General features: G+C 41.4%; 1 protein-coding gene across 1 annotated transcript in view; it reads right to left on the bottom strand.

Annotated features, from left to right (window-relative positions):
• Nucleotides 1-248: 248 nt before the first annotated feature.
• Nucleotides 249-27,204, bottom strand: part of LOC101839860 (carcinoembryonic antigen-related cell adhesion molecule 3-like) — a 143,697-nt gene continuing 116,741 nt past the window's right edge. Inside the window, 4 exon segments of the mRNA XM_040735437.1 lie at nt 249-521; nt 803-828; nt 831-911; nt 914-1,094. Coding sequence (XP_040591371.1) covers nt 249-521; nt 803-828; nt 831-911; nt 914-1,094 — 561 coding nt within the window.

The following is a 27,204-nucleotide window of genomic DNA, read 5'->3' as shown; positions in this document are numbered from 1 at the left end:
CTTAAATCATTTTCATTTCCCTTTAACATATTGGCATCTTTATTTTACTTTGGAGTCAATCTCACTTTAAATCTTGGTCTTCCCTTGTACACATGTGTATCCCAGAATTATACACATGGGTCAGCATGCAGGCAATACCTGAGTGATAACTGATCAATTTCACCATATGTCATTTCTCTGCTTAATACAACACTGATAGAGAAATGCCAGCATTCTACTATAGGTTGAGAGTAGAGGTCACTCACTCATCACTGAAACCAGATTGGGAGACTGGTCTGTAAACTGACACGGTTGGAGACCTTACACCTATACTCCCCAACATTCTCCAACCATAAAGGGTATATCCTCAGTCCACACTTTGTTGGGGACAAAATCATCCTCTTTGAGACATGCAGGCACCAGTTATTAAAGATCTAACAGATGGAGATATCAGTATCAGGTGATACACAGGTGAAGATCACAGATCTGTGTGATGAGACTATGCTGTTAGTGATTGATCCAAGGGGCTTTGTGACTTGAGGCTATGTGCATGGGGAGAACCACAAGAGTTAGCACTGAAGCTGACATACTATGATGAGTTATCCAGAAGTAGCTGCTTCTGGTTTTCCTTTGTTTGGGTAAAGAAAGGTGAGAGATATTGACCTATACTTGAATATCTCACCAATGTGTGTCCTGCAGTAAGCGCCCAAATCCTATTGTAGGGACACAATGCAGTATACAGTGAGTTCTGACAGTTCAGTGTATGAGGTAGGAAAAGTCACTTCCAGCTGCTGGAGGACATAGAGAGTCATTTACTGTTTACATGGAATTGCACATATAATTTTTCAATTTGAAATCACGTTTCAAAATTTCTAGTTTGTACATTCCTGCATCTTCCTCAGTGATGTCCTGAAGCAGGAGGGATTCATTGCATACACAGTCTCTCTTTGTCTATATTGATCACCCCAGATGATGTTATGTGCTTCTCTGCTATGTTCAACTATTTCAAAATATGAAACACTACATACTGCCCTGTACCAAGTAAAGGGTTGGAAATCTTCTGGAAGATTATGAACTTGGAGAAGAACACTTTCCTCTTCAGCAGCATACTGAGGCTCTGGTTGGATGACAATTTAGGAAGAGGTGAGAGGATTATACAATGGTGAATGGGAGGCTAGGGGGCAAAACAGAAAAAAGCCATCACATGGGGATCATTGTGCGTAATGAAAAGATGGTGACATCCTTCTTGAGAAGATGGATTTGTCACTCAGCCTAAAGCTGCAGATGTTGGTGTGTCTATGACGCAGTCTGAAGGTCAGCAACATGACCTCTTCCTTTACACCTGAGCCAGAAAAAAATTTCATTTTCACATCATGAAACCCTCCACTCATGTGTCTTCATGACTGCCCCCTTACTGCTCTCAGTCAGACATTGCACACTTACGCACAACGAGGATGCAGATGTGGCCTCCCATGAACTGAACATGACTAGGATTTCCACAGTATGTTTTTTCTTAGTTTCTTTTATGTCTCCAATCAAACCCTGGCGTCTCAGTATAGATGCTCTTGCTTCCCTGCCTGCCAGCTCTCAGGATTGGGTCTGGGTGGGATCTGAGAGCAGTATTACCTTCAGGGCAGGCTCAGGTCTTTAAAAGACTTGGATGCAGGGTGGCCAGTTTGACGTCAATGTGCCACAGGTGAGAGTCATTTTGAAAGATGCGCCTCAGTTGAAAATGCCATTACGTGATTGGCCTGCGGAAAAGACTTTAGTACATGATTTTTTTAAAATTGGGGATTGAGACCACTGCAGGCGGTTCCACCCCTGGGCAAGCAGACCTAGGTGACATAAGAGTGAAGGTTGAGAAAGCCCCAAGGAGCTAGCCAGAAGGTAGCACTCCTTCATGATACCTCTACCAGCTCCTGGAGCTAATACATGCATCATTTTGACAAGGATGACCTAAAATCATTGTTTCCTATCAGATCTGACAGGAACTAAGAGGAGAGTACTGAAAAATTCTCCTATTTGTCACTTTATTCCAGTCTTGGGAAGATGACAGGATTCTGAACTCCCTGGTCTAGAACCCCAAGAAACTGGGCTGACTCTGACATCTTAGGCTGAGTTATTTTCTATCAAGGGCTTCCTTGGTGCAGGTGGAGTGAAAAGATTGAAGATGATCTAAGAAAGAAAGAACAGCTACCTGAATTTGAGTAAATATCTTGCTATGGCCATTAACAGTGCAAGAAGGAGTATCACAGGTCAAAACAATAGTTCTCTTTTATTTATTTATTTATTTATTTTTACTTATTTTTTTATTTAAGTTAGAAACAAGCTTGTTTCACATGTCAAACCCAGCCCATAATTTTCCCTGATCATTTGAATTTAAGGATCCATGCCTCATCTCAGTCACCACCAAACACCTGGGAAAATGGGCCCAGGTTATGATCCAGTCTGTTCTTTTAGCTGAATGACAAGACCACTGCTGGTCTTATGTGTGAGATTTGTGTACAAACAAATCCTGATGTCTGTTTGTGGGTGCATCTTGGGAAACTAAATAGGAAACTTTAATCTGTCCTATCTGTAGGACTTCCTTAAACGTCATTGCCTTAGGGGCACAGACCGGGTATCAGCAGTGGCCATCAGCACAGCTAGAGGGACACAGCATTCTTTGGTGCTAGGCAGTCCATGTGTCTGTTATTTCCAGAAGTGATAATGGTCATCTGACTCCAAATCCTAGATCTGTATCATCAAGCTCTTCAGCTCAGCTCACTCACAGCAAAGAATGTTTCTCCCACACAATACAGGAGGCTTGTGATCTCTAAGAACTCAAGTCCTCTTGATCTGCATTTGATTCATCTTCTGCCTGGTTCTCTAAGGACAAGGATTGAGGGTGGATGTTAGAAAGACCAACACAGGTTGAAAGAGGACTTTGTTAGTGTCAGAGTTCCCACAGCAGTCCACCTTCTATCTTTTTCTCTCTGAAGCACTGCTACTCAAGTCCTCAATCACAAGCAATAATTCTAACCCCATTGAGCTTGAGGACAGTAGCCTTGAAGCACGTACATGAGTGTCAGAATACATCCCACATATGGGGGATAAATGGTCAAAGCCTCTCAGAAGACAACAGGCTGAAACTGTCAGAAGGCAACTGAACTCTCATTTATTCAGTGTCATAACTGACATAGGAGCCTATGAGTGTGTAATCTGGAAATTAATGACTCGCACCCAAAATGACCCATTTAGCCTGAATGTCACTTGTGAGTAATTTCTGTTTCTTCATAGCTATAACTGCCTACATACAGGGAGTTAGCGCTGGGACACTCAGGCACTCTCAGGTATTGACACACACCTACCACACAGACACCTAAACTGATCAGAGAATCCCTTTCTAGCCCAAGCATATGCAATTAGGCCTAGCATTGAGCTAGAATGGTCTGGCGGGACTTCTCCTTCCTAGAGAGACTCAGGATGATGAAGGCAGGGGACATCTAAGATTTAGGCTCAGTGCACACATAAGCATCCAGTGAGATTTTTTTTTCTGTGTTGTGCCAGGACACATCAAGGGCTTGTGTACACTATATGAGTACTAATTACTAATCTACACCCAAGCTCTGGTTGGGAATCTGCTCACCTAAGGTAATAGAATATATACTAGAGCCTTCTATACACCAGGATTTTCCCATTTCCTTTTGGGCATCACATGTGACAATATTTGGTTTTATCCAGATGGCTCAGATGATCTGATCATATATCTCTCATGCAATCATTGTATCCAGGGTCAAACCTCAACCTCTACTTCAATGTTGCCCCCAACCCACATGCATGGCACTCTTGGCTTATTGATGGAATACTCCAGGTATTCTGCCAAAAGTTCTTTATCCCCAACAACATTACTAATACTTGTAAATACTGTATCTCCCTTGTCTAGAACTCAGACATTGGACCAAAGTGAAGAAAATTACTGGTCTTTGGAAGTGAATGCCTGAAATGACAGCATGGAGCTTTGGGTGATGTCTTGGTTTTATGGATAGATACAAAAATTAACTCCCATTGTGTGTCATGGAAACAAAGAATTCCCATACATCTGATGAGATTCTAGCTGTGATTCTTTCTCCTCTTCTTGCATCTCTGAATTCTCTTGGCTCACATTTGGCTGGTATTGGAATGTGAAGGAGGGAAAAACTGCTCAGGTAGAGAGACTTTACTTAAGGTCAAGTAGATTTTTCTTTCTGTCAGTAACTTATGCATTCCTGTCCCCGAATTTGCTATCATGACTTCTATGACCCAGAAGGAACACCCAGATCTTTGGGCATGCTCATGTTCCTTTACCCCTACATGCTCCCAGATCCTGTCATGTCTCAGCTGGCGATTGGCTTCTGCTCTGATTCCAATGGAGCAGGAAGAGGCAGATGATGAATATGCCTGGGAGGCTTGTCCTGAGTCAGAATGGTGGACATCACGGTTTCCATGAGCTCAGGATCTGGGAAGTAGGAAAAATGAAACTCAGGGTAGGTGTTCTTGAGCTGTACTCTATCTAGCTCTGATTTGGCACTGGCACATGTGATAATTATGGCAAACAAAGAGGGACACTTACTTGGAGAATGGCAAACTTCCTCTGCAATCTCCCTATGGAGCAGGACTTCACGATTTGAAACAGTGTCCTAGATAGCATTAACTGCCACCCTGAATTTCCCAAAATCACCTGAGGGGGACAGGCTATAATAGTCAGAACAGGTGAGTGACACACCTGCCAGCTGAAATGCAACACTCCCTATATTCTGTCCCATACCACAGAGTAAGCTATTCCAGTTCATCAACTACACTGTTGTTGGGCCCTGTCCTATTTCCACCTGACTGCTCCTGCTCAGGCACAGGCCACATCAATCAGAAGAAGAGATGCAGGTCATATCAGTAAGAAGAACAGAGACCCCCCTGCTGCACCAAAGCAATACTAACTTCCCAAGAATGACCTCTAACCTTGACAGAAGCTTACTACTGGATCAGATTAAAGAGTTGGAAAAAGATTTTCCAGTCAAACCACCTAAGATGCAAGTTGGTGTTAGCTATCCTAATATTTAACAAAATAGACTTGAGACCTATATTAACCAAAAAAAGATAGGAAAGGGCATTTCATATTCATCAAAGAAAAATCCACCAAGATGTTAATAGTGGAAGACTTCTGCACCCCACTGCCACCACTGGACATGTCATTTAGATAGAAAATAAAACGAGAAATAAAGAAACTATTTAAAAAGTTTTGACTAAAATGGACCTAAGAGATATCCACAGAACATTTCACCCAAACACACACACACACACACACACACACACACACACACACACACACACACACACACACAAATACCTTCTCTTCAGCAATTCTTGAAACTTTATTCAAAATTGGCCATATATGGTCACCTGAGCAAGTATAAATAGGTACAAGAAAATTGAAATAATTCCATGTATCCTTTTTGGATTTTTGAGTCAGGGTTACTCTATGTAGTTTTGTAGACCAGGCAGGCCTTAAACTCACAGAGATCCACCTGCCTCTGCCTCTTGAGATTAAAGTCATGCACCACCACCACCTGGCAATCCCTGTATCTTATCAGACCACCATGGATTAAAGATAGATTTCAACAGCAACAGGAGCATCAGAAAGCCAGAAACTAATGGAAACTGAACAACTCATTACAGTATTTCCACTGAGTCAAGGAAGATCAAAGGAAAAAATTTAAGACTTTCTAAAATTCAGTAAAATTGAATGAAGAACATACCAAAATTGAAATCAGAAAATCTAAAGTAAATGGATAATTTCTTTCAGTATATACCACTTACCAAATGTAAATCAAGACCAGATGAACAAATTAAATAGACCTATAATCACCAAGGAAATAGAAGTAGTCATTAAAATCTTGCAGACAAATAAGTTCAGGGTCAGATGAATTTAGCTCAGAATTCTACCAGACATTCAAAGAAGAATACCAATACTCTTCAAATTATTCCCCAAAACAGAAACAGAAGGAACATACCCAAGTTCTTTTTGTGAGGTCACAGTCACCCCTATAGCCATACACACATAGCTTCAACAAAGAAAGAGAATTACAGACCAGTTTCCTTCAGGAATATAGATGCAACTGTATTCATTAAAAACTCACAAACAGAATTCAGGGACACATCAAAAACAACATCTAGCATGATCTAGTGGGCTTCATCCCAAAGATGCTGAGATAGTTCAACATATGCAAATCTGTCAATGTATTCCACCATATAAACAAACTGAAAAAACTTCACATGATCATTTCATTCCATGCTGGAAAAACCTTTGAAAAAATCCAATACGCTTTCATGATAAATGTCTTGGAAAGAAGAGGGATACAGGGAATATATCTAAACATAATAAGGTCAATATACAGCTAACCAATAGCCAACATCAAATTTAATGGGGAAAAACTCATAGCAATTCCACTAAAATCAGGGACAAGACTGTCCATTCTCACCATATCTACCAAATGAAGTACTTGAAGTTTTAGCTAGAGCAATAAAACAACTGAAGGAGATCAAGTGTATATAAAATGAAAAGTAATAACTCAAAGTATCACTATTTGCAGATGATATGATTGTACACCTAACTGAACCAAAACGTTCTACCAGGGAACCCCTAGAGCCAATAAATAACTTCAGTGAATAACAACTCAAAAAAAAAATTAGAGACCTCCTTTATCCAGATGATAAGTGGGCAGAGAAAAAATCCGGGCTCAAATACCCTTCACAGTATCCACAAATATTAGAAAATATATTATTGTAACTCTTACCAACTGTAGTGGTTTGAATAAAATGCCCCCCAAAGGGAGAGACAATATTAAGAGGTGTTGCCTTATTGAAGTAGATGAAGCCTTTTTGGATGAAGTGTTTCACTGAAGGGGTGGGCTTTGAGGTCTCTTTTGCTCAAGTTCTGCTTTTGTGACAGACAGACCATTTTTTTTGGTTTTTACGAGACAGGGTTTCTCTGTATTGTTTAGGAGGCTATCGGTCCAGCCCGGCCTCGAACTCACAGAGATCTGCCTGCCTCTGCCTCCCGAGTGCTGGGATTAAAGGCGTGCGCCACCACCGCCTGGCCAGACAGACCATTTTTGTTGCTTAGAAGATGTAAGATTCTTAGTAACTTCTCAAGCACATATCTGTCTGAACTCTGCCATGCTCTATGACATGATGGTAATGACTGAACCTCTGAAACTGTAAGGGATCCATCCCAGTTAAATATGCTTCTTTATAAGAATGGCAATAGTTATGTTTATTTTCACAGCAATAGAACCCCTGACTAAGATACCAAGCAGGTGAAAGACCTTTATGACAAGAACTTCAGGTTTCTGAGGAAATAAATTGGAGAAATTATGAGATGGAAACATCTCCCATGCACATGGATTGATAGGATTACCACAGTAAAAAAAATGACCATCTTATCTAAAGTAATCTACAGAATTCCCATAAAAATTCTACCAAAATTCTTGACAGATCTTCAAAGAACCATACTCATCTTCTTACGGAACGACAAAAAAAAATCCAAGATAGCTAAAAAATATCCTGTATAGTAAGGGAACTTTTGGAAGTATTACCATCCCTGCTTTCAAGCTCTGATACAGAGCTATAGTAATAGAAACTATGTTCTATTAGCACAAAAACAGGAAAGTGGGTTAGTGGAAAGGAGGAAGTGGGAGAGGGACTGGGAGGAACAGAGGGAAAGACAACTTCAGTCATGGTGCAAAATTACATAAACAAAAAAGCAGCAACAACAAAAAGAAAACAGAGTCTCAATCAAGACTGGACAGGCTGTACATTTCTGTGAATGATTCTGTTAATTGATGCTGGATGGGATAGACCACTCTGGCCAGCATCATTCCTAGGCATACGGTCCTTGGTTGTATAAGAAACTAGCTAATCATGAGCCAGAGTGTGAGCATAGGAATCAACCATCAAGTAGCATGTTTTCTGCCTTGACTTCCTTCAGTGCTGCAATATAACACAACCTCAGAAGGGAAATGTACTCTAATACCTTTTCCAAACTGCTCTTTTTCAGGGTGTTTTTTATGACAGAAAGAGAAACAGAAGAGTATATAGGTAAGACATGTCACTTTGAGTAAATCTGATTTGTACTCAAGAGTAAGCACCCTCAGCACTCTCTGTGCAAAGACAGATAGTATTTAGACAGCATTTATTGATCAGGAAGCATATGTGCAGTCCCCTACATTAGATTCCTCTTCTTTTTTTAACCAGACAGGATTTCTATGTGTAATCCCATAGACATTGCTGGTCTGGATGTAAGAGCCCCAGCTGCCTCTGCCTCATGAATGCTTGGATTAAAGGCATTCACTACCACTCCCAGCTGTGTCCCTTTGTTTAATCTCAAGAGAAATGTACTAAGACTTCCTTCTGAAACTTCCTGAGCACAAGTTTCCTCCTAAGATTCATACTACTTCCAAATTTAGTCCAGGATTTCCCAGCACTACGCTACTAAGCTACTGGAATTTTTCTTTTGTCTGAGAAGACCTTTTTGCGTGGGGACCTTCACCGTGAAGGTCCCTTCCCTCCTAGCATCTCTCTTAGGGGAAGGCAGAATTACCACCAGGGAATAAACTAAACAAAGGGCAAAGGTGACCCAGGGAGATTAGGGAGGATTTAGCCTCACGCAAACAATGCTGAAGGTCTCGTTGAAACCCTCCATAAGATGTAGTCCTTTCAAAGACACACAGGTCACCTCTCCCCCAACACTGAGCACATGACACTCCACACAACTGACTGTAGGCCTCTCTCCTGGATCTTTAATTTGAATGGTGAAATTAGCTAGTTATCACCCAGCTGCTTTCTTTCCAGGCGCTCAGAGACTTCCCTGTCACTTTTCTGATGGGATTAAGTAAATCCCACCTTCCCAGAGCATTGAGAACACAGGGCATACTGAGTGCTTACTGAGTGCTTAGCTTGTTCTCTGTGTCACAAGGATACATAGGAAGATGGAGGCTCCTTTTGGTGTTGACCCAAAGCAAGAACACAGCAGGTGTCAGCCCTAGGATGAGTCATTGTTCTCTGAGGAAATGGAGATGTTTATCAACACTGTTGCTCATGTGTATTGCTTGGAGGAGAAACATAAAGGGAAGTTGAAAGGGATGCAGATCAGTGCTGAGGATGGAAGGCATTTGATTCCAACTCCATCACTCCATCACTCACAGCCCATTGGATTCTGTGAAGTACTAAAGTCTGAGGAGGAAGGAGAGCAGAGCCTGAGTTCTGTGTTGGAGCTGAGGCTCTTCTCCTCAGAGGGAGGACAGCAAGTGAGAAGATTGATGGAGGAGTCCTCTGTTCATCTTTGCAAGGGGTGTACCCCCTGGCAGGGGCTTCTGCTCACAGGTAAGGGTAACCATTCTCTGACTGTGTGAGGAGGGAATCTCAGAAGCAGACTGGAGTCTCTTAAAGAGAATAGGAACTTCAGAGGATACTCAAGGCTTTTGTTTTCTGTTATGATGCAGAAGGCAGAGTGAGGGACAGAGGCTCAGCAGCCTGAATCTCTCAGGGGACAGGAGGTGATGGTGGTAAGAAAAAAGCCTCAAGCATTCCATATTCACTGTGAATTACATTGGCTGCAATGTTCTGAAGACAGCTCTTCCCAAACAACAGAAACAGATCCTCGAAATAGAAACCAAACAGGGAGGTCTAGCGAGACATTGCAGTATGTGAATATATGCAACCTGAAATCAATCCTCAGCTCCCACACAGTGGATGATGGAGAGAACAGACTCCTATAGGCTCTATTCGCCCTCCACACACACACACACACACACACACACACACACACACACACACACACACACACATACACACCCTGACACATGTGCCTACACACAGATTTATGACATACATCTACATATGCGCACAAGAAGATGCCAGCCTTTGCTTATACACAAAATATATTTACAAAATGAAATCTAAAATCATTTATTCCACACTTGAACATTATTATAGTCATAAGATCCAAACCTAGGAACTGTAAAAAGAAATCTATGGAGACCCGTTCCTCCTTCCTTCTTTCCTTTTATTCCTTCCTTCCTTCCTTCCTTCTTTCCTTCCTTCCTTCCTTCCCTCCTCTTTTCCTTTTTCCACTTGTGTCTGAGTCTTTTCAAGGAACCTAAACTTCCAAAATAGAACACAATAATCCTGCTCATACATATCCCTTGATATGCTGGATGGTGGTGGCTCAGGAATTTAATCCCAGTCCTTGGAAGGTAGAGGCAGGTGATCTAAGTGAATTCAAAGACAGCCAAGCTACACGGAGAAATGCTGTCTCAAAACCAAAACTATAACCAAAACCATAAATGAAACATAACAAACAAAAAGCCCTGGATCCAGTGAATCTAATGTCAGTCTATCGGAAAGGTGAAGTCATGAATTGGATAGAATCACAAAGAGGACAGACAAAAACAACAAAAAGTGTCTCCAGAGGAGGAGTTCAAAGAGGCGATGCTCCTCACACCAAATACTCTATGTGAGGTAAGACACAGCAGATGTGGGGGGGGGGCAGTAGGTGAAAACTGAGCAGAGAGTTCCTAAGAGAGTTACTCACACATTCAGACACTAAAATCAATGAAAGACATGTTGCTTATGCCTACAAAGAGGGTGGGCATGGCCCCATTCACACACCAAAGCTAAGTGATGATCACACCTATTTAATATTAGCAGTTTTTCCTCAATTCTCTTCCAGCCTCCCTTTTAATGTTCTGTCGCCTGTCCAACACTGCCTATGTGACCACAGAATCAGTGCCACCCCTAGTGACCAAAGGAGATGATGTCCTTCTCCTTGTCCACAATCTGCCAGAAAATGTACAAGCCTTTGCCTGGTTCAAAGGGCGAACAAACATGGAAGACAAAATTGCAGTATATGAATTGTTCAACAATGTAAGTGGGCCAGGGCCTGTGCACAGTGGGAGAGAGACAATATATCACAATGGATCCCTGCTGATCGAAAAGCTCACCAAGAAGGACACAGGATTCTATACCATACGAACCTATAATGAACATGCAAAAATCATATCAACAACATCCATGTACCTCCACGTGCAGGGTAAGTGATTCATTGTGAACTCTGTGAGCTGAGTGAGGTGCATTTCACTGGTCACACATAAGAAAATGGTCTGGGCCTACCTTCCCCATGCACTGTGCCCCATGTAGGAGTTTGACAATTTAGTGTGAGACACATATGGTTTAGAGTAATGGAAATAGATCAGAATCCTTCCTTTGAATTCACCTTGCACATAGGTGGATGCATGGTGGGTAAATCAGCCCTGTCTAGACTCTAGGGGTTTCTTACCAGGAATGTTTCCTTGAGAGAGACTACTTGGGAATCAACATTGTACCTGGTTGTGGAAAACATGGGATCCTCAGAGAGGTGTGAACACCAGAATGCCCTGCTCCAAACCTCTATCTCAGAGTCAACTCCAAGTGTCCATGAGAAACATTTTATAAGGGTTGGATTTTGATTTTTCTGATAATAGGGAACAGTGCTCCCTACTAGTCAATGTCTTATGATGTGTGGAACCAGACAGTGCACTGTCATGAGAACCTTGATTGAGCTACATCCCTTAGCCATCTCTTTCAGGGGAATATAGCTCAACAGGTATCCAGGCCATTAATTAATTGTCCTTTTGGGCATATGAGATTTCACATGAAGATTATGGTCCCCAAAGAGAGGTAGACAGGACATGGCTTTTTCCTTACAAGTGCTTGTCCGTGGGTCCAGCTCAGGGAACTCTCTCCTGCAGGAAAATGGCTACAGGCTATCCTAATCTGACACATTCTCAGTCATGAGCTGTAGTTCCCCCAGTGATTACCAGGAATTTCATCAGATACACAATGAACTAGCAGAAAAGTATTTGCCTGGACCTGGAATGTACCTAGTAGCCTGCTTCCACCCTTGTTTTTACAGACCTAGATAACATGGTAATAGCATTCTCAGACTTACAAGTTATCTAATGTGTCTGCTACACCGCTAGTTGGTCATGTTCTGTTTCCCACTTTATGTGTTTCCTTTGGGAAATACATGGCATCCATGGGTAATCAATAGTATAGTAGTGCAAGGTATGTCAGAAAAATCATGGATCAGATGGTTAGACACATTACACACTTAGTAGTGGAAATGAGAGCATGGTCTTAAAAATATTGCACAGGATATAGGACCTTTTAGAGCCCTTTTCAGGAATCAGGTCACCTCCTCTCATACACCCAAGATGTGAGACTTCTGACATATCATATGCATTTGACCTCAGTGAGAGCCCAGTCCTATGGTGACCCCAGTGAGAACAGATATATTCTTCTCTGCACACATCAATCACCTGTTCTATTTGTAGCCTCAATGGCAGCTTTGTCATCTTTTTGCTGGGATAAGTTCCATGCTTCCAGAACATCAGGAACACAGGGCAGATTGGATACATAGCTGGATTATTTTCTCACACAGTTGTGCAGATCCCCCCCCCCTTTTTTGATGCTGACAAACCTTGGCCAGGACACAGCAGAGTGCAGTCCCAGGGTCAACACTATTATCTCATGTCACAGGGATCGCCATTACCCTCGATTCTCACTGTGTGTTCTAGAGGACAGAAACATAAAGAATGGGGAAGGAACATGGGGCAGCACAGAAACTGGAGGGGCAGAGCAGAGTTTCGAACACAGACCCATCGTCAACTGTTGGGACATCGTAGTAAAAAAAAAGTCCCAATCTATATGGATCTCTCTCTTCCATTCTAGATTTCCTTTGGAACTGTGGGCGCCTTGCCACCTCTGCCAAGCCCACTATTGAATCAATGCCACACAGTGTTGCTGAAGGGGGGAATGTTACTCTACTCATTCACAATCTCCCGGAGAATCTTCAAGGCTTTGTCTGGTTCAAAGGAATATCTGTGCTCTGGGAATATGAGATTGCCCGATACACAATCGGCAGCAAATCAAGTATTACAGGGCCTGCATACAGTGGCAGAGAGACATTGAACAGTGATGGATCCCTGCTATTTCACAACGTCACTCAGAATGACACTGGATTGTACACCCTACGAATTATAAGTACAGATATGAAAAGTGAAGAAGCACACGTGCAACTCCAGGTGGACAGTAAGTGATTCTCTGTGATTGTTCAGTGCTGGGTGGGACTTAGACACACAGGGCTGTCCTGGTCGTATTTCCCTCCCCAGTGTGTCCCCATGTGGAGGTATGAGAATTTAATTCAGGAAAAAATACGGTAGAGAAAAATGGTCATAGATCAGCATCCATCTTCTCATCCCACCTGCATCAAGGAAGACCTTGAGGAAAAGTAATTTATCCTAAAATGTTAGAGTCAGTCTAGCCTCTTGGAGATATATATCGTGGAGCCCTAAGCCCTGTCATCTTTCCAAAGCTGGACTAAAGTCACCAAAGGGAGCACTTCTCCAGTACTCTACTCTTCATTCCAGCCGAAACTGATAGGATACAATGGATTTAGAACATCCATGTCACAATGGGGCATGCATTAGCTCCATGTTAATAGTTTCATAAATAAAATCCAGGAACTGGTAGAGATACCATGGAGGAGTGCTGCCTACTGGCTTGCTCCTCAGGACTTGTTCAATCTGCAAACTTGTATCACCTAGGACTTCTTGTCCAGGTGTGGAACTGTCTTCAGTGGTCTCAAATATTTCTCATCAATCCCCAATTTTAAAAATGTGCTGCAGTCTTTCCCACAGGTCAAGATGATGGTGGCATTTTCTTCTTTTTTAAAAAAATTCTTTTATTATTTTAATTTTAAATAGCTTGTTTTACATGTCAATCCCAGTTCTCTCTCCCTCCCCTGCTCCTTCACCCCCCACCATCCCCTCCAGCCTCCCACCCTATTGCCAATTCCTTCCACAAAGGGGATATCTAGAGTCTGTCATTTCACTCAGGGTAGGGTCCAGGCACTCCCCTAAGAGTCCAGGATGAGAGAGCATCCCTCTTTGTGTTATGGACACACGATGTCTGTTAGTATTCGAGGGATAAACACTGATCCACTGCTCAGGACCCCATAGGTTGCCCAGGCCTCCTCACTGACTCTCACATTCAGGGGGCCTGGATCAGTCCCCCTGGCCTCCCAGCTGTCGGTCTGGGGTCCAAGAGCTCTCCCCTGTTCTGATCAGCTGTCTCTGCTGGTTGTGCCAGCCCATTCTTTGCCAATTTGCTCATCGCTCCTCTCTCTCTGTCGCTGGGTTCCTTGGGTTCAGTTCAGTGTTTAACTGTGGGTGTTTGCCTCTGCTTCCATCAGTCACTGGACGAAGGCTCCAGGATGGTTATACACATCAAATTCATTATCAGGAATGGGCATTCGGGGTGGTGTCTACACTATTGCTTAGCTTGCCAATTGGTGTCATCCCTTTACATCACTAGAGGTCACAGTGGTGCCTGATCTGTCTTCTAACCTATGATTCCCTCTTCCCCCTATCCTACCCTCCCCAGTCAACCTTCCTGTTCCTCCATGACCTACTTTCTCTTCTTCTTCTCCCCCTCTCTATTTCCCAGCTCCCCCTCCCCACCCCTCGCTGTGTCACCATCTGTTCAGAGGATCTTGCCTCATTTCATTTCTGTTTGGTACCATACATATCTTTTATGTTCTTTCCTGTTTCCCAGACTCTCTGTCAGTGGAAGTGCAGATTGGCACTCTCCTGATCCATGTCTAATATCCATATATGAGTGAGTACATACCATATTTGTCTTTTTGTGACCGGGTTACCTCACTCAGGATGGTTTCTTCCAGTGCTATCCATTTACCTTGGAATTTCAAGATTCCATTGTTTTCTTCTGCTTAGTAATACTCCATTGTGTAAATGTACCACATTTTATCTATCCACTGTTCAGTTGAGGGGTATCTAGGTTGCTTCTAGGTTCTGGCTATTACAAATAATGCTGCTAGGAACATAGTGGAGCAGATGTCCTTGTTGTATGAATTTGCCTCTTTTGGATATATGCCTAAGAGTGGAATTGCTGGGTCTTGTGGTAGATTGATTCCCATTTTCCTGAGGAATTTCTATACTGATTTCCAAAGTGGCTGTACGAGTTGGCACTCCCACCAGCAATGGAGGAGTGTTCCCCTCTCTCCACATCCTCTCCAGCATAAATTGTCTTTGGTGTTTTAGATTGTAGCCATTCTGACATGAGTAAGATGATGTCTCAACGTTGTTTTGATTTGCATTTCCCTGATGGCTAAGGATGTTGATCACTTTCTTAAGTATCTCTTGGCCATTTTAGCCTCCTCTATTGAGAATTCTCTGTTTAGTTCTGTACCCCACCTTTTAATTGGATTCTTTGGTGTTTTGGAGACTTGCTTCTTGAGTTCTTTGTATATTTTGGAGATTAGCCCTCTGTCAGATGTTGGGTTAGTGAATACCTTTTCCCATTCTGTGGACTGTTTTGTTGACTGTGTCCTTTGCCTTACAGAAGCTTTTTAGTTTCATGAGGTCCCATTTGTTAATTGTCGATCTCAGTGTCTGTGCCACTGGTGTTGTGTTCAGGAAGTGGTCTCCTGTACCAACTCGTTGAGGAGTATCTCCCACTTTCTCTTTAAAAGTTTCAGTGTAGCTGGATTTATGTTGAGATCTTTGATCCATTTGGACTTAAGTTTTGTACAAGTCGATAAACATGGATCTATCTGCAGTCTTCTGCATACCAGTACCCAGTTATGCCAGCACCATTTGTTGAAGATGCTTTCTTTTTTCCATTGTGTAGTTTTAGCTTCTTTGTTAAAAATCAAGTGTTCATAGGTGTGTGGGTTAAAATCAGGGTTTTCAATTTGGTTCCATTGGTCAACCTGCCAATTTTTTTTACCAATACCAAACTGTTTTCAGGACTATAGCTCTACAATAGTGCTTGAAGTCAGGTATGGTGATGCCTGCTGAAGTTCCTTTATTGTATAGGGTTGTTTTGGCTATCCTGGGCGTTTTGTTTTTCCATATAAAGTTGATTAATATTCTTTCCAGGTCTGTGAATAATTGTGCCGGAATTTTGATAGGGATTGCATTGAATCTGTAGACTACTTTGGCAAGATTGCCATTTTTATTATGTTGATCCTACCAATCCAAGAGCATGGGAGATATTTCCTTTTTATGGTATCCTCTTTGATTTCTTTGTTTAAAGACTCAAAGTACTTGATATACAGGTCTTTCACTTCCTTGGTTAAATTTATCGCCAGATATTTGATGCTGTTTATGGCTATTGTAAAGGGTGAGGTTTCTCTGATTTCTTTCTCAGTCACTTCATTGTGTGTATATAATAGGGGCACTGATTTTTTTTAGTTTACCTTGTATCCTGCCACTTTGCTGGATGTGTTTATTAGCTCTTGGATTTCCCTTGCGGAGTTTTTTGGGTCACTTATATAAACTGTCATATCATCTGCAAATAGTGAAAGCTTGACTTCTTCTTTTCCTATTTATATCCCCTTTGTCTCCTTTTGTTGTCTTATTGCTGTAGCTAGAACTTCAAGTACAATATTGAAGAGATATGGAGAATTTTTGCATTGATGTTCATGAGGGAAATTGGTCTATAGTTCTCTTTCTTAGTTGTGTCTTTGTGTGGCTTCAGTATCAAGGTAATTGTAGCCTCGTAAAAAGAGTTTGGCAGTGAGCCTCCTGCTTCTATTGTGTGGAATACTTTGAGGAGTATTGTAATTAGCTCTTCTTTGAATTTCTGGTAGAATTCTGCACTGAAGCCATCTGGGCCTGGGCTTTTTTTGTTTGGGAGACTTTTGATGACTGCTTCTATTTCATTAGGGGTTATAGGTCTGTTTAGATTGTTTATCTGCTCTTGAATTAGTTTTGGCAAGTGATATCTATCCAGGAAATTGTCCATTTCCTTTAAATTTTCAAATTTTGTGGAGTACAGATTTTCAAAATATGCCCTGATGCTTCTCTGGATTTCCTCAGAGTCCGTTGTTATGTCTCCTTTTTCATTTTTGATTTTGTTAATTAGCATTCTCTCTCTCTGTCTATTGGCTAGTTCGACAGAGGTTTTTCTATTTTGTTGATTTTCTCAAAGAACCAACTCTTTATTTATTCTTCTCAATGATTTCCTGGTTTCTACTTGATTGATTTCAGCCCTCAATTTGATTATTTCTTGACGTCTGCTCCTCCTGGGTGAGTTCGCTTCTTTTTGTTCTAGAACGTTCAGTTGTGCTATTAATTCTCTAGTATGACAGTTCTCCAGTTTCTTCATGTGGGCACTTAGTGCCCTGGGTGAGTTCACTTCTTTTTGTTCTAGAACGTTCAGTTGTGCTATTAATTCTCTAGTATGACAGTTCTCCAGTTTCTTCAAGTGGGCACTTAGTGCTATGAACTTTCCTCTCAGCACTGCTTTCAATGTGTCCCATAAATTTGCGTATGTTGTGTCTTCATTCCCATTGAGTTCCAGGAAGTGTTTAATTTCTTTTTTTATTGCTTCCTTAGATCTAGGTTTTCCTTCTAGCACTTTCTGTAGAGCTGGATTTATGGATATGTATTGTTTAAATCTGGCGTTGTCATGGAATATTTTGTTCTCTCCATCTATGGTAATTGAAAGCTTTGCTGGATATAGTAGTCTGGGCTGGCATCCTTGTTCCCTTAGTGTTTGTAGGACATCTGTCCAGGATCTTCTGGCTTTCATCGTTTCCATTGAGAAGTCAGGTGTAATTCAGATAGGTCTGCCTTTATATGTTACTTGGCCTTTTTCTTTAGCTGCTCTTAATATTCTCTCTTTATTCTGTAGGTTTGATGTTTTGATTATTATATGGCGGGGTGACTTCTTTTGCTGGTCCAGCCTATTTGGTGTTCTGTAAGATTCTTGTATTTTCATAGGCATATCCTTCTTTAGGTTAGGGAAGTTTTCTTCTATGATTTTGTTGAATATGTTTTCTGTGCCTTTGAGCTGTATATCTTCACCTTCTGCTATACCTATTATTCTCAGGTTTGGCTTCTTCATGGTGTCCCATATTTCCTGGATATTTTTTGTTAGGGATTTGTTGGTTTTGAGGTCTTCTTTGGTTGACGACTGTATATCCTCCAATGAGTCTTCAACATCTGAGATTCTCTCTTCTATCTCTTGCATTCTATTGGTGATACTTGCATCTGTAGCTCCTGATCATTTACCCAGCTTTTCCATTTCCAGCATCCCCTCGTTCTGTGTTTTCTTTATTGTTTCTATTTCAGCTTTCAATCCTTCAACTGTTTGAGTTGTTTCCTTCATTTGTTTGGTTGTTTTTTCTTAGTACTCTTTAGATTCTTTGAGAGATTTGTTTATTTCTTGAATTTTTCCTCCATTTCATGGTTTTTTGTTTGTTTTTCCTCTATTTCTTTAAGGGATTTCCTCATTTCTTCTTTGAGGGTCTCTATCATCTTCATAAAATGATTTTTAATGTCTGTCTCCTCTGCTTCATCTATGTAGTGATTTTCAGGTCTTGCTGGCATTGGTTCCCTAGATTCTGATGGAGTCATGTTGGTCTTTTGATTGCTGAGTGATGTCTTATTCTGTCTTCTTCCCACCACTTCTTCCAATGGGTGCTGGTGGGGTCTTTCTGTCTCCACTGGTCTCCTTCCTTCCTGAAGCTGAAGCTGGGATCACCGGAGTTTGAGGCCTGGCTGGGGTAGCTGGAGTTTGGGTCCTGGAAGGGCTTATGACTTTCCTGTGTGGGTGGGTCTTCTGGATGCCAGGAGCAGTCCGGGAAGATTGAAGTGATCGATGTCGGGCAGAGGATGAGGAGTGTTCCCCAAGAGACCCAACCTCACCTGGCTGGCTGGGATAGCCGGGGTTTGGGGCCTCGATGGTGGTATTTTTGATTGAACCCCTGTATATAAAATGACTCTCACCTGTGATAAGTTGACTTGAAACTAGACAGTCTAGTACCCAAGGCTTTTAAAGACCTAAGTTGGCCATGAAGTTCAGACTTGTCCCAGATCCCACCCAGTCCCAGTCCTGAGGGCTGGCAGGCAGGGAAGCAATGGCATCTACAGTGAGACCTCAGGATTTGATTGGAGCCACAAAGGAAACTTAAAAATAAAACCTATAAAGTAAAAATAACAGTCCTGTTGAGTTTCTGGGAGGACACATCTGAATCCTCATTGTGCATGAGTATGTAATGTCTGATTGAAAGAAGTAAGGGAATAGTCATGAAGTTCCATGGTGTAGAAAAGACATGTTTTTTGGGCTTAGATGTAATGTAGTAGGCCATGTTACTGACCTTCATTAAGTGATGTGGACATACCCACACCTACTTATCTAGGCTGAGTGACAAATCCATCTACTCAAGATTGAAGTCACTACCATTTCATTATGTACAATGTTCCCCATGCAATGGATGTTTTCTCTTTTCCTTTCCAGCCTCCATTTCTCCATCCAGCAACCTTTCCAACTCTTCCCAACTCAGGATCCAACTCTTGCCTCAGTATGTTGCTGAAGGGAGAAGTATTCTTCTCCAAGTCCTTAAACTTCCAGAAGATGTCCAAGCCTTTACTTGGTACAGGACAGTATATCGTGATCCATATTTTGAAATTGTCAAACACAACCGAGTCCTGAATACTGTCACCTGGGGAGCTCAATATAGCAGAAGAGAGACTGTGTATGACAATGGAAATCTGCAGATCGAGAACATCACTCAAGAAGATGCAGGAATGTACACACTAGAAATTTTGAAAAGCGATTTCAAAATTGAAAATGCTTTTGCACAATTACATGTAAATAGTAAGTGACTCCCTCTGGGCTATAGCTGTTGGGTGTGGCTTATCCTAATTCATACACTGAACTGTTAGGACTCACCGTGCCTGCTATCTTACCTACTGTATTGTGTCCCCACAATAGTGTTTGGGCACTTACTGCTGGAAACACACTGGGGAGACAATCAAGTATGGGTTAGAATCTCTCCCCTGTCTTTACCTGTACAAAGGAAAACCTGTTCTGAATAACTCACCACAAGGATATCAGCCTCAGTGCAGACACTTATGGTTCTCACTAAGCACATAGACTCAAGATAGACTCTGTGGGAGTCAGGGAGACACTGGATGAGGAAGTCATGCGGTCTGCATCATGCGGTCTGCACAGAGAACACCAACAAGCCCTGACTCCAAAACTTTGCCACTGGCTACACTCTAAGTTACACTGTTTAGTTTTTTATCACTGTTCTGACATCCTTTTAGAGCTGACAAGGAACATATCTTTACTGACTCTCAAAATCCCTTAGAGTATACAACCAGCTGTGTACTGCCATGACAGATGCAGTTGGGTGGGTTACGTGTGTATCTCCTTCTCCTGCGTCTCAATGGTCCAGACCATTGACCTATTGTTGTGATGGCATATGAGACTACAAGGGCAATTGAAGCCATCAAGGGAAGAAACAGCAGAGGCTGCTATCCACATTCTTGCTTCTCCTCATGGGTCAGCCTGGGGAATTTTCTTCTGTAGTTAAATGGAAACAGGTGGTGCTGATGTGAAGAGTTCCCATACAAGGTCAGGTATTGTTCACAATTAACCTTAAATAATGATCTGTGTGTCCTATTACAGAAAAGGTCACAGAAAACAGTGCCTGAATCAGAATCACAGAATGCCTGTGTAGAAAAACCAAAACATAGGGTATATCTACAGTCACTACTCCAAACTCTGACCCTGGATGCTTTATTAATTATTAACTAAAGAAGGGCTGGTTGCACCATTTGATACCTTCTTCTGTTTCTTCACAGAATATGTGGAACAACCCTTTGTGCAAATCACTAACAGCATAGTCTCATCAAACAGATCTGTGATCTTCACTTGTGTTTCACCTGACACTGATGTCTCCATCCGCTGGTTCTTCAATAAGGAGCATCTGCACCTTTCAAGCAGGATGACTCTGTCCCCAACAAAGTGTGGACTGAGAATATATCCTGTAGGGTTGGAGAATGTTGGAGAATATCAGTGTGAGATCTCCAACCGAGTCAGTTTGGCTACCAGTCCCCCAGTCTGGTTTGAGTGATAAATGAATGAGCTCTCCTTTCATCCTACAGCAGAATGCCAGAATTTCTTTATTAATGGAGTACTAAACACAGAAATGACCATAGGGTGAAATTCATAAGTTATCATTCATATATAGCCAGCATGGTAACACTTTCCTATAATCCTGGGTGTACAGGACAGGCCAAGATTTAAAGTGAGACTGTGTCTCCAAAAAAATAAAGACACCAGTATGGTAAACATAAATGAAAAGGAACTGAGAGCTGTGTTTATGAGTCAAAAGAGCCAAACATCAGAATTTGTGGGAACTAATTTCAGGAACTGCCAAACTTTTGGAAGCTCTGAGTCTGACATAAAAATGGTGGAGGGTTTGCAGAAAGAAAAAAAAGTCTTCTCATGTGGTCAAATATATTCATTGTTTAACTAATTCATTAAATAAATAACTTAAGCTTTTGTGTCTCTCAATCTTATAAACTTTACATCCCTTTTGTAAGTTTCTTTTGGAATTTGGTAGAAAAATATGCTATAATTATCTAGTCTTCAATGTCTGTCTAAGACCCAAGAAGGATATAATATTAACCAAGTAAAGAGAAAGTGCAGAGTAAACAACTTCCAAAACTATAGAAATGACATAGACATCTTGCTGTCTGAAGAGTCACCCCAAGGCTCCTCTGTAATGCTGGAGCGTCCATATTTGGACTACAGGCATTCTTGGATTTTCTGTGGAGCAGGGTTTTTGAAGGACTGTCCTACCTTGTTTGCCAAAGTTCAGCAGTACAATTTGGACATCATAGTCTCAGTAACCAAGGCAAATGTAATTTTTTTTTTGCCCAGTGGCTAGCTTTACCACAATAAAAGCAAACTCTCTATGGAGGTTCTTCAGTGCACATTATCTGTTTTTTAAGTGAATTGGTTTTGCCAGGAGAAGATACTGTCATAAAAAGCCTTGTGGCACTAAAACAATTTAAATGCCATATTCTGTAGACCTCTAAAGTTTCTGAAGACCATATGTTTATCTAAAATATATTTCTGTTTGACCTTGAAACATACCATGGCAATAAATTTGATTACTAGGTGTATTTCTTGATTACCCTAAATAGTCTGTAATAATAAATTTCAAGGGCTATATATTCACAAATCCATGTTATGTTGTCAAATGAGCTGCATAAGCATAATGCATTTAAGAAGAGTAGAAACATTTGCACATTTTAACAAAAATTATCTAAAATTTTATCAACATACAAAACTTGATGCAAATGTAAAATGTTTCAGACTAGTAGTTGCTTTTTAGTTTAAAAGTACATTCAACAATCCCCCCTCTCTCCTATCATTTCTATACCATATTTCCCCTTTTTCTTTCAGAAAGAGATCCCTGGATCTAATCTCCTTTTCTCAGCTTTTTTCCTGACCTTGACCAGCAACAACCTGCAGCCAACCCTACTAAATGCCAATTAACATCCATAACCCATTGAACAACCAATAACCACCCACCCCAATTCTTCCGAATGTGGGTATCATGTTCCCTAGACTGCTTCCTCCTTTCAGGGGTAGCAATATCTCTAGGGGATCCTGTGAATATTGGGATAGTGGTCAATCCTGGAAGAGCTAATTATATTTTTTGTTTAGTCTCAGTGTGATAGGAAAGTATAAGTACTATCTGAAGATCAGACTGGAGTAGTCTGTGAGGATGGACCATCTCAACTAGCAGCTTTGAAGTTGTTCTGAATATAAAATATTGAGGGGACTGTAACAGAGGCATTCTGAGATTCTGAATCACACTGTCTACTTGTCTTCATTGGTTTCTGGTCCTTTTCCCCCTCAAACAAACAGACTTCTAAAAGTACTGATTTTTCTGTTCTGTGTTTGAGAAGGTAAAAGGCATCTGTCAACTTTGTAAGTCTGTTTGGACTGCACAACCAAACCTCTGCCCATACCGTATGAAAGGATGGCATGTAATAATAAATCATGAGGACTCTGTAGCCAACAAGATTTATCATGTCTCATCCAGTCTCAGAGCTGTGCCCATATAGAGAGATCAGCATACACATCACATGTCTTGTAGTCTTTATGTTATTTCCTATGTCTATAGCCAAGATGTCCATGTCTACCCCTATCAAATCTAATCTTGATTGACTTTGAAGTAATCCATAGCTTTTTGTTGCCTTCGGAAACAGAAGTACAACGTCTCCCCCAATTCAACACATTGACTTCTGTTCTTAAGCCAAGGCATCTCTAAATTATATAGGCTGGTTTAACTTATCAGACTCTTCCAATTCCAATGTCTCTTATGAGCTGTCATTCTTTATTCATTAACACTCAAAAAATTAACAAAGCACCATATAAAGTCCAAATTCCCTGTGTTATACTATTTCCCATCCTTATGTAGTTTATTTTTTATATTACTTTACTCTCTGTGTAAAGATTTTACTTTATTATGTTTAAGCCATTTATTTTTTCAATGATTATTTATACACACTTTCTTATCTTTATCCAGCACCTAACTATTTTTTTAGCATATCTAAATACCTTTTTAGATATTTTTTGTGTCTTGACCTGGATTTCTGTGCCTCTGCAGCATTCTTTGACACCATGAGGCAAGCCTTAAAGTACCAGTATGTTTGCTCATCCATGGTGGGAAGACGGCACTGGTGGCCACTCAAGCCTACAGGTAGCAGCCAGGAGTAGTGTTTCTCTAAGCAGTAAGCATTTGCCTGCATGAGAGATTGTGGGGCAAGGATGCCACATCTGCCTCCGAATTATTTTTAGCTTTCTCAGATCCTATGTTTGGATATTTCAGCCCCATATTGGATGCCAAATGCAACAAGCTTTCTTAAATGTAGTTTGAATTTGTTTTGTGGGGCTGCCAGCTACCCAATAATGACACAAAGCCTTCATATTAATTATGAAAGGTTGGCCTTAGCTGAGGCTTTTTTTGCAACTAGCTTTTATAACGCGAATGAACCTACCTCTATTAATCTATGCCCTTCCAAATAGCTTGGTTACCTCTGTTGTGTACTCTATGTCTGATTTCTTTGACAGTTTCCTACTAAATCAGCTTCTCTTCTTCCCAAAGCTTTCTCTCTCCTCCCCCCAAAAATCCTGCCTATTCTCTCTTACCCAGCTATTGACCAATCACAGTGACACATCTTCACACAGTGTAAACATATATTCTGCAACACATGTCTGGATACCACTTGAATTGAACTTACCCACAGGAATAAGGGTCCTGAATGGCAAGGGGTCCACTGTGAAAACTGGGGATGAGAAATAGGGAAAATGAGAAATAAGGAAGACAGGAAATACCTGTCTTTATTAAGAAGTATGGCGTCTCATATCCTATTTGCAGGGAGAGAAAAAGCCAAGGTCAACGGAGAGCTAAGCCAGACAATGTTGGTAAAGAGAACAGGGGACACCTCAGTCACAGTGTTGTCTTAGTACTAAAAGCTGCAGTCCAGAGGGAAGAGTTGGGTCCCCAGAAAGAGCAGCTTCAACTCCCATGAGGTACCTGTTCCAGTCTCAGATCAGCCTTTCCAAGAGTACTCCTGGTCTAGGGTACAGAACCCAAGTTCCCTTTGTGCTTTCATCAGTACCTCTGAGGAAGTCTTAGTTCCATTTGCCCCATCATAGTATTTCTCTCATCATGTAGGTGAGGGAGACTCATGGCAAGCAAGTCACCAAATGAAGAGATGTGCACAGGAGGATCCAGGTAGATATATGCAGGCAGGCAGGCAAAAGCTAAGGGGGATGTGTAATCGTTATGAAGGGTCTCCATGCTAGAGGAGTGGTTCTTAACTTGTGGGTAATAACCCCATTGGGGGTTCAAACCATCCTTTCACAGGAATTGCGTATGGGGTATTCTGCATGCTAGATCTTTACATTATGATTCATATCAGTAACAAAATTAGTTACGAAGTAACAACAAAAATAGTTTTATGGTTAGGGGTCCATGACAACATGAGGAACTTCATTAAAGTGTCACAGCATTAGGATGGCTATAAACCATTGTGTTACAGTTTAGATAAGATTGTTTTGATATTTAGAAGATTAAACCAATTGATTCAGAAACCGGTGAAACAGAGTTTGTTTTCTCTGTGGCACATTTCTGAGGACTTACTTGATTGTCTCTGGTAATGTCTCATTTTGTGGGAACCCTAGATCCAGCCCTCCTGCTTCAGCCATTCAAATGCATATGTCACCACATTCACCCCGACTCAATTTCTTTAAAGCATTTTTAAATGTGTTTTTCTGTGTATGGGTGTGTTGCCTACAGTATTATGTATCACAAGAAAGCAGTGTCCTTGGAGGCCAAAATAGGGCATCAGATTCCCTGGAACTGGAATTACAGATTGTTTTGAGTCACCCCATGGATGCTGGAAACTAAATGCCATTTCAATTTATGAGCATCAATGTTATTGACTGCTGAGCTATCTCTCTTACCTTCTCCCTCTCTCTGTCTCTCTCTCTTTTTCTTTCTCCCTTCCTTCCTTTCTTTCTTTGAACATGTGTGGTTATTTTTACTGCATGTATATCTGTGAAGCACAAATATGCCCAGTGCCCATAGAAGACACAAGAGGGCACTGAATACCCTGGAAATGGAATTACAGATTGGTTATGATATATCATGAGTGTGCTGAGAACAAAACTTGTGTCCTCTACAAGAGCAATAAGAGTTCATAACCACTTACACATCTCTCCAGAACTCCCAGGTGAATGTTTTCAGAGGCAGATCTGACTGGTAGAAGACAGTGAACAAGAACTTTCTAAAACTGTGACTGCAATGGACAGGTGTATTGGCAGATCTAGATTAGAAATTTAGGACTCTGATGGAAGCAAATGTAGAGGCCCACAGCAAATCACTGAGATGAGCTCCTGGACTTCACCTGAAGAGAGGGAAGGGGGAATCATATGAGCAAGGGGGTTAAGATCATGGTAGAGTAAAAAACCACAGAGTCAGATCACTTGCATCAGACCAAACTAGGCCCTCTGAAAGTGGGTGAGAGTTATGTGGCATGATCTGTTTGGAGGGGGTGTATGGCAGTGGTACCAGTACCTATTCTGGGTCCATGACAGTCCATACTCTGGGTGTATGAACTATCTATTTGGATCCAGTTACCTATGGTAGGATACCTTGTTCAGCCTTGATGCATGGAGGATGGTCTTGGTCCCACCCCAACTTGATATGCCAGATTTTGTTAACTCTGCAAAGGAGTACTTACTCACTCTGAGGAGTGTATTGGGGTGAATTGGAAGTAAGTTGGAGAAGGAGAAGAGGATGGAGAACTGGGTTTGGTATATAAAATGAAAAAAAACAAATAAAGAAAAGAAATTTAAAATTCTTTCTGAATATTAGACCATTGTAACTAATACGCAGGATCTGAGGCCAAACTCTGAAAGCATTACATCTCTAAAGAGTACAATGAGGCATGATAAGAGACAGATGTTATGTTGTTTGAAATCAGTGACCAACCGACCAGAGAAAGTCCTGTTTTAGATGCCTGATCTCTTGGAATGGTCAAAGAAAAGCCATGTCTTTTGCCTTTCTGGAGTAATGACAGTGGAATGTCAGAAAACAAATTATTTTCTGTCCAGTAGGTGGGTTTGTGAGTCCTGAAATTTTTCAGAAATTATGCAGTGGCAGGTAGCTTAGTTCTAAAGTCAAATCAAACTGTCCAGTTTTAACTTGTAGAAACAGACATTCATTCAAGCTCCTGATGACCAATATTAACATCTCAAAAAACAGCTTCTCCCAATCCAAAGAAACATGAGAAGGACTCTGTGTTAAAGACACTGGATACATGCTTGTACACACACAGCTTGTCTGTCACCTATGGCCTTTGTGAGGTAGATTTACACACTGGGATTTATGTGGCTCAGGTTCCTAGTAATACTACACATGGTGAATGAATGTTGCCATGCTGGTATGGTAGCCTCAATATGAACAAGGCCCTGGCACTGTGACAGGAGAGCTGTTCAGGTCAGCACCTTCTGTTACTACTTCCTGCAGGAGAGAAATAACAGGACTTAATCTCTGAGGACATGGAGTCATCAGGAGGACCTTTGTCCTCTGTTCCTCCCCTTGGACTCCCTGAGTTTCCTGTAAAGTTTCATAAGCCACGAAGAGCAGTTACATAAGGCCTTGGCACTGGAGCAGATGGGCTCTCCATGATGAGACTCAAAAGAAGATGCCCAGTTGACTAGTACATTACTAAGGACTGTGTGAAGTCCCCTGGAGATGGATTTATG

This window comes from Mesocricetus auratus, unplaced genomic scaffold, assembly GCF_017639785.1.
Source record: "Mesocricetus auratus isolate SY011 unplaced genomic scaffold, BCM_Maur_2.0 Super-Scaffold_100046, whole genome shotgun sequence".
NCBI classification, from domain to species: domain Eukaryota; kingdom Metazoa; phylum Chordata; class Mammalia; order Rodentia; family Cricetidae; genus Mesocricetus; species Mesocricetus auratus.
This window is presented reverse-complemented; position numbering and strand designations above follow the sequence as displayed.